At 38.8% G+C, this 8,251-nt stretch overlaps 1 protein-coding gene across 1 annotated transcript in view; it reads left to right on the forward strand.

Moving 5' to 3' along the window:
• The first annotated feature begins 264 nt into the window (after window positions 1-264).
• Window positions 265-8,251, forward strand: part of vta1 (vesicle (multivesicular body) trafficking 1) — a 36,220-nt gene continuing 28,233 nt past the window's right edge. Inside the window, exons 1-2 of the mRNA XM_016677859.1 lie at window positions 265-464; window positions 6,069-6,264. Of these exons, the coding sequence (XP_016533345.1) occupies window positions 374-464; window positions 6,069-6,264 (287 nt within the window). The 5' untranslated portion in view covers window positions 265-373. The remainder of the gene's footprint in view (window positions 465-6,068; window positions 6,265-8,251) is intronic.

Raw genomic sequence — 8,251 nt, forward strand, 5'->3', positions numbered from 1 at the left:
AAATTTCTGTGCTACTTAGATATTTTTGTTTGTTTTGTTTTGTTTTTCTTTTTTTTCCTTTTTTTTGCATCTTTTTTCTCATGAAAATGTGAAAAAGCTGAAAAAGTCCTAGTCCGGTTCTAAAATATATATTAAAAAAAAAAGTCTATCTACTGAGGTAATCATTTAAAATTAAAGTTTTAAGTTCATAACATAGTGACCCGCGAGATGTGATCACGTGATCTTCCCCTCTTTACGGGTTTACGTCATCCCTGCCGATTGAACGGCCGCCTCCTATTGGACGGAGATGCGGAAGCGACACAAACACTCTGCTAACAACAGCACTGACCGTTTCTCCTGAGTTTGTGTCTTGTGGAGGAGTATTTGGACCCTCATGGCTTTACCAGCCCAACTCAGAGCCATCCAGCACCATCTGCGGACCGCTCAGGAGCATGAGAAACGGGACCCGGTGGTGACTTATTACTGTAAGTCCTCAGCTAACGCTAGCTGTTAGCTCCTCGGCTTTGTTTACTTGGAAACAGGGCGGCAGCTTTGGCTTTAACTTTTATTCAAAGTGTTTTAGAGCGAAATTTCCTTAGTGATAAACACTGGCGGGATAAAAATAGTTAATTGTTAGTGATAGGTTATCGTTTGAGCAGTTCAAACTTTAGGAGAAGGCTAACGCTTCCGTAGCATAATACTGACTACTGCTTAAGGTGGAAGGTTTCTCATGATATTCTTAACTTTAGGCTGAATTCTGACTTTTATAAATGACTATATATTCTGTGAAGTTTCTGTTAGCATGAGCAAGTGTCTGTAAGTCTGTCAGACATTTCACAGGTGATCATTGTGTCAGAGTGACGCAGCAGGTTAAAGTTCCTGTCCAGCAGGTTCAGGTTGTCCACGGGATGACAGATGGCTCAACCTGCAGGAATGTACCGAACCCCTCTACAGTGGTGCTTTAAAGCCTCAACAAAACAATACATAAACTGCTCACAGTTTCTATTTATATTCAGTGGATCTCTATAGGAGGCTGCCCAGGACCCAGTCTGATCGTCATAAGTCATTTACTGTGTTTAATTTGACATTTCTCCTGTACAATTAATCTGAAAAACTATTTGTTTTGGAAAAGATTAAGTATTTATGAAGAAAAGGTGGGAAAGTTGTGACAAAAGCTGAACATTTCTTCAAAATTGATGCATAAACTTAAAAGATCTAAAGTTAAATAAAAATGCTGAAATCACAGGTTTAATTCAATTAATCACATTTTACTTTCTGAAGGTTCTGTAATGAACTCATATTTCATTGAAAGTGGATCCAATTCCTGTTTGCTCCAGTAGCCTCTTATGAAATATGACAGATTATGACCCCTAATCAAAGCATAATAACTTGAAGTTAACTTCCTGCTGTTTTCTAATAACTACTTAAGTCACAAAACAACATTTATTTGAAATAAACTATCAGTAGATAATAGAAAATTACCTCTGAATCGGAACAAATCCAAAGTAAAGACTCAAAATAAATTTTGACAAATTTTATTTATTCCAGATGTCCATGCTCATAATTATTAGCTAAATTTATAAGAGGAATGAAGTGACAATAAAGTTGTGACAAAGAAATTTACAGGAGCTGGCGGTCATTAAAGGTGTGTGTAAATTCAGAGGCTGCATCTTTTGAAGGATCTGGTCAGCCGGGTCTTTTGAAAGATACAGTGACTGAGTTTGGACACACCCTGGGACTGAATAACGTTGTTAATCTGATGTGCAGTAGTGAGTTTTAAGGCTAGGTCCTGTTTGCACAGATGAAACATTAAAGGAAGTTACTGAATAGAATGTTGTCCAGATTTAATTGGAATATTATCAAAGCTGATTCGACCAACAGCCTGCACCACAAACAGGTTGGACTGAAGGATGGACTCAAGTTTCTGGCGAATTTAAACTTCCCTTTAAACATAATTGCAATAATAAAGAAGAGGTGCTTCATGCTTTGTGTAACATTTGAAGAAACCTTTAGATTTCTCCGGGACGTTGAGTCACTCGGCGTTGAACCATCCTGAATCAGCAGCTGTGACCTCGCGTTCGTTTCCACTTCCTCAGGTTCTGACTCACCGAGCTGCATCCTGGGATCAAAAGGAAATTAATTTAGTAATTTTTTTGTGAGTGCTCTCAGACAGAGCACTCCATGTTTGATGCTCCACTCTTGAGCAGATGTGATTCAAGCTTTGAAGGCTTTGAAATGCTTGGTGATTGTTGTCATTATTGGAAAAATTGCTTCTCAGAAATGGAAAAACTTTCAAGTTTGATTGGTAATTTTCTAAAAGCATCCAATTTATTTTTCCGTCGGCCTTTTCTATATCCAGTTGAAATCAGAATTTTCAATAAACAAAAAAAATAAAAAATTGCACACATATTTTTCAGTCTGAAGTTAAATCAGTTTTACCTGGGTCAGAATTACTAGAATTATTTTCTATATGCTAAAAGCCAAAAAACTTAGCAAGAACATTTTTTAGACTTTTTTAGTAATTTTCTTCAAACTTATTTCAGTATCAGGGATGACTGTCTTTTAAACTGTCTGACCTGAGTTAAATGTTTTGGGTTTTCGTCCACACAGTTCTCACATTAGTTAGCTGGAGTTCTGGTCCATCCCTCCTGACAGAACCAGGCTTCAAAAAAACATTTGCATGACTAAAGATTGTTTTAAAGCAGTTTGTATTCTGCCAAACATGGTCAGTATTATTTTAGTTTTAGAAGTTCTCATTGAATGCAGATACACTAATTTATTCATATTTTAACAGTTTAACTTGTAGTTTATCAATATATTTTCCCACAACTCACCCTTTGAATACATTCTCTGCAGACCCCACACATCCTGGACACAAACTCTTTAAACTTTTACCTTCAGGTGGCGCGGCAGAGATGGATTTCCCCCCCTGACTCTGCTCTGTCACATGAAACCATCTTTTTCTGTCTGTATTAAAATAAATGCAAATGCCTCTGTTATGTTGTTTATGCGTTTCCTGTAAAGGTTACATATTTATACTTTGATCTGTTACTCTGACAACCAAAGTTAAATTCCCTTCCTGTGCCACAATGTTGTCCAGTAGAGGACTCGGGTTTGGGTTGGATGTGGGTCAGACATGGCCCAGTGATGGCGCCAGGCCACTGGAGGTCAGCAGCACCACGTGTTTGGGCCGCTGGGCCAGCTGGGACTCGTTGGGTTCTGAGCCGCCTCTCTGCAGACGGTCAGGCTTTACGACAGAAGCAGCTTCAGGGATGAGCTCCAGTCTAGTTTCCACTCAGATCAGCTCATGATGTGCAAGCAGTTTGGATTTCCTACGTTTCCCAGACAGTAAATTTCCCACCAGTTAAAGATGAGGCAGCTGGATCTGGTTCAGGAAGAACTGGAGAAGTGATTGAGACATTTTCATAAACGCAGAAAGAAAAACCCGTCCGATTGGAATGTGTTTGATCAGAACTCTCATCAGAGTCCTGAGGCTTTTATCCGTCCCTTTAATCAGCGTGTCAGCCTGCTGATGACCCAGCTGATGCTCGGAGCGGTCCGATCGCTTTCAGCTGCAGTCAGAACCATGATTCATTCAGCTGTAATGATTCTGCAGAACTCACCTGCAGCTCCGCTGTTTGGCTGCGTTACAGACACCGTTTCACACTGATTGGGTCGCTGACGTTGTTAATGACTCCAGCTCTGATTTTGCTGCCAGTATTTGTGAATTATGACTTGTTCTGATGCTCTGATAGTGTGATTTCTGGTCAGGTTTTACTTTGGCAGCGTTAATGTAAATATTTTCCTGCTCTGCAAATATTAGCCCCATTTAGAGCGACTGGATGCTTGTGGAAGCAGCTTCTGGGCTGATTTAATGTGCAATCTATGAGCTTTCATGGTGTGACCCGATTTAACATTTTGATGGGTTTAAAGATGCGGGTCAGAACCGTCCAGGCTGTTCTTTAGAGCTAATGGACCTCTGGAAACCGTTCCAGAGTCAGGAAGGACTCGATCCGTTTCCTCATATCCATCTTTTAACTAGAGCATCAGCAGAATCTGGAAACAGCCGGGAAAACTCTGGAATATCGCTGAAGTGTTTTCCATGTGAAAGGAGGAGGGAAGAAAAGAGAAATGGAAAAATAATCCAAACTTTATTTCCCGTTTCATCCATCAGTTCATCATTTCATCCATCTGTCTGTCCTTTCATTTGTCCATCCATACATACATAATTAGTTGTTCTGATTCTGATCTTTGCAGAGATATTTGTGATAAATTTAAAAGATTAAGCTTTTCTATTCAAGCTTCAAGAAATGGAAAATGTATCCTGGAGAAGTTTGTAGTTTTGACATTAAAATGTTCTGAACTCCTTTGGACGTCAGTGAGGAGGAAACGTCAGCAGAACGAGGCTGAAGTCACCAGAGCTGATCAGCAGAGCGTTTCTATTTCTGGTTGGATATTTCTCAGAATGAAGACAGGTTCTGTCCTGCCTCTGCAGTGCTGCGTCTCACACCTGCTGTGGAAGAAAAAAAAGTTTTTAGCCTTTCTCACACAGCTTTAAAGCGGTTTCCATTTTTATCTGAGCTGTAGTCAGCAGCAGCAGGAAGTAGCAAACAGCAGGACAGGAAGAAATGATGCTGAGACTCCATCATCTCAGAGAAAACCAGAAAACACAAAAATCAGCTGGTTTTTAAACTGCAAGTTAAGAGAGATTCCTGTAAGCTGACCAGCAGAGGGCTGAACTGGGCAGACTGGGAGGAATGGGACGAGTGGGTGGCCGTCCAGCTGCTGCGACAGAAGAAGCCTTTGTTTGTGCGTGGCTTCCTGCGCTGCAAGGCAGCATCCATGTTCTGGAAGCTGTGAGCAGCGCAGGTCCTGCTGACCGGCCCGTCTCCACGCTGCCTCTGTGAAACGGGACTTTGTTCTGCTGGTTGCTGTGCGGGACGATGGCGCTGAAAACAAAGAGCTGCCGACGGCAACGAGACGACCCAAAACACGACAGAGACATTTAACTGACCAGTCAAACGTCTCTGTCCACCAAACTGCATCTGGTTAACATCAGATGACCTGCAGGCAGGAAAAACTTTAGTTAATGAATATAATAAATGCAGAATTAACGGCTAAAAACGGTGAAAATCCTCTGAACCAGAGCATCAGCAAATAGGAGATCTGTGACATTAATGGGACTTTTGGAAATAAAAATCTGTCAAAACATTTTTCAGTCAGAAATAAAAGTACTTTACTGTTAGTAAATGTTGAAAAATACATTTTTATTTTAGTGTAAAAGGATCTTTTGGTGTGAAACTTCAAAATCCAGTGAATAGATTAATGCAGCTAAAATCTGGATTTAAAAACAAAAAAGAAAATCTCTGAAATTATTACATTTACCTTGAAAAAATGCTACTGAAAATAAAGTAATGCAGATTTAGGAATTGAAAGAAAAAGTATAAGGAATTGTGCCATAAAATTATGTGATTTTAAAAGATTAAATTTTAAAGAGTTTTCCTTGAAGAAAACAAAGGAAAGTAAATGGCTTTAGAAAATAAAGGTCATGAAGTCAGTGTGACTTTCTAAAAGTAAAAGTCCTCTAAAATATTTGTCTAGAAAGTCTTATAAAAGATGTGACTTAAAAGAAAATACTTTGAAATAATTAAGGTCTAAGAAAACAAATTTCCTCTGAAAACTTATTGATATTTTTAAAAGCAAAATTTATTCCAAAATTTTAATTCTTCAAAGACCTTGAAATAATAAAAAACTCTTCAAAATTATGTTAATTTACTTTTGTAATAATAATTATTTTTAAAAAATCAATTAAAGTTTCCTCAGAAATTACAAGAATAAAAAAATGTTTCTAAAAGAACAAAAAAAAAACTTTCAATTGAATTAATTGTTCTTCAGAAAGTAGATGATCATTCACCTTTAGAAGATAATTTGTCTGAAATGAATGTTTGATTGTGAAATAAAATGGTTAAACACGTTGCATTGAAAACTCGTTAATGAAGTTGTAATTCTCTCTCCTGGCTTTTGAAGCCATTAATGAAGGATAAAGCCGAGTTTTTTAAAGTTTTATGAACATGTCCGTCCTCCTGCAGGTCGGCTCTACGCCATGCAGACCGGAATGAAGCTGGACAGCAAAACTCCGGAGTGCAGGAAGTTCCTGATGAAGCTGATGGACCAGCTGGAGACGGTGAGTCTTCCTCCTCCTCCTCCTCCTCCTCTCCGTGTGCGATCCCATCTAGGCTTCCAGGGACGGGTAGTTTGGCAAAGTGCAGGTAATTCCTGCCATTAGCTGCACTTTAGCTGAAGATCAGAGCTTCATGGTGGCATGCAGGCTGTTACGCTCTGCAGGAGGCTGTGTCTTCCTTCATCTCCTTCTCCTCTCCACAGAGAGAACCAATATAATCATCCCTTTTAACGTTTTGCGTCACTTATGTTGTATATTATACATGTTAATGCAATCCTTCCACTTTACAGTATGTTGTGCCTTTTTCTGATCATTTCAATTTAAAATCCTAAGTTTCTTCAGTTGAGAGGTCGTGGAGTCAGGGCGCTGGTTTGAGCAACATGAAACACCGACTGGGGCCAGACTGCCAGCTCTTTCAGAAAGATCACAGAGTCAGAGAGTCCATTTCACTCCACACAACAGAAACACACGATTTGCAACAAGACCTCTGATTTTAGGGGAAATGTTTTCTTTTCAAAAAAGAAAGAAGGGGTGAAGAAGAGGGGAAAATGAACAAAAAGAGAGAAAAAAATAAACGGGTAAGAAAAAAGAAAAATGAAAAACGGGAAAAGGAAAATTAAGAAGGAAAAAATAAGGAAAGAAAAAAGAAAAGTCAAAAAAAGATAAGAAAAGAGGACATTATATTTGTCCACAAATAATAGAGCTAAGAATATGTCGACAATTTGCTCTTGCAATATGCATTTTGCAAAGAACTAAGTGGACGGCAGTAAATGTCACCTGATTATTGGAGTACGGTGCATTCAGGTTCTCTGTGCTTGAGATCCAGTTTATGATTGTTTTTAGATGAGGAATAATTAAAATGTAAAGAAGTGGTGAAGTCACTAAAACATTAAGACAAACAATTTTTATTTTTCTAGAGATGAATAAACTTTATCTGAGGTTTATGTTTGCTATGAAACACTTTTATTATTCATCACAACATTCAATAATTTTATCGCCCGTTTTCCTAATATTCAGACTTGGCAAATAATTTACCAGTAGTTGTAGCAAACTATACAGCTGTCATGTATGATCTGTGACCACCTTACAGATATGACTGAGTAATGCTACGATTAAAAGACATAAAACCAGCCTTTCAGAATCATTTAGTTTTTATATTTGAATAGAGAGTGTTGACTTCATTTGAATAAAATGTTATTTTAAGGGAAGATTCAGGTAAAATATTCATGCTGCTCTTCATGTGCAATTAATGCATCCATAGTTCCAAACTTGTTGTTTTAAGTAATCGTGATTATTTAAAATGCTTGTTCAGAGCCTTCATATCTGATTTTGTAAAAGATATTTGGAGAAACGATGAGACCGGCTGCCTTAATGATGCACACGTCACAGACGGTGCAGGAAAGAAGAATTTCATCACTTTAAACAAGCATCAACTCAAACGTTTCCACATTTCTAGAGTTTCTGTGCAGAAACTTTTGGCAGATCTTTAAACCGTACATAAACCTGGCCTGTGCAGCAGCAGAAGAGAGAAGAAGAGCTGCAGGACTTTCCTTATTAATCACTCAGAGCCAATTACAGCAGACCCAGTTTACCCTGGAGACAGCTTTGCAGAAGCTCTGGAGATCTTTATAACGTCACAGTCTGGATGCAGAATCACATCCTCAGCTGTGATGCAGTTCTTCAGTTTTTAGATTCATTAACCGTCCTCAGCTGTCCAGCATGGTCTTAAGTTTCACAATGAATCACTAAGCTATGATGGACTCCTTTTAAAATTAGGACTAAGAACATCTGGGTTGAATAGAAGAAGTGAGACACATCCGACATGTTTCCACCTCATCAAAGTTGAAGTTGACTTCTTGTCTTTTTCCTGCCATTGAAAAAGTTTTACAAATACAAGCTGTCTGCTGGGATCTCCCTAGATAATCAATGAACTGGCGCATTAGCCATCACAGGTTTCTCCCTGCTGACTGGCCCAGCTGGACTCATTAAATCTGTTTTGCTCTGTCATCGTCGGCTCTGGTCTCAGAGCGTTCGCTCTCCCTGGGGAGGAAGAAATCATTTGTTTAAAAGCTGATTTCACTCCAGGGCGCA

Source organism: Poecilia formosa, unplaced genomic scaffold, assembly GCF_000485575.1.
Source record: "Poecilia formosa unplaced genomic scaffold, Poecilia_formosa-5.1.2 Scaffold168, whole genome shotgun sequence".
In the NCBI taxonomy this organism is placed as follows: Eukaryota; Metazoa; Chordata; class Actinopteri; order Cyprinodontiformes; family Poeciliidae; genus Poecilia; species Poecilia formosa.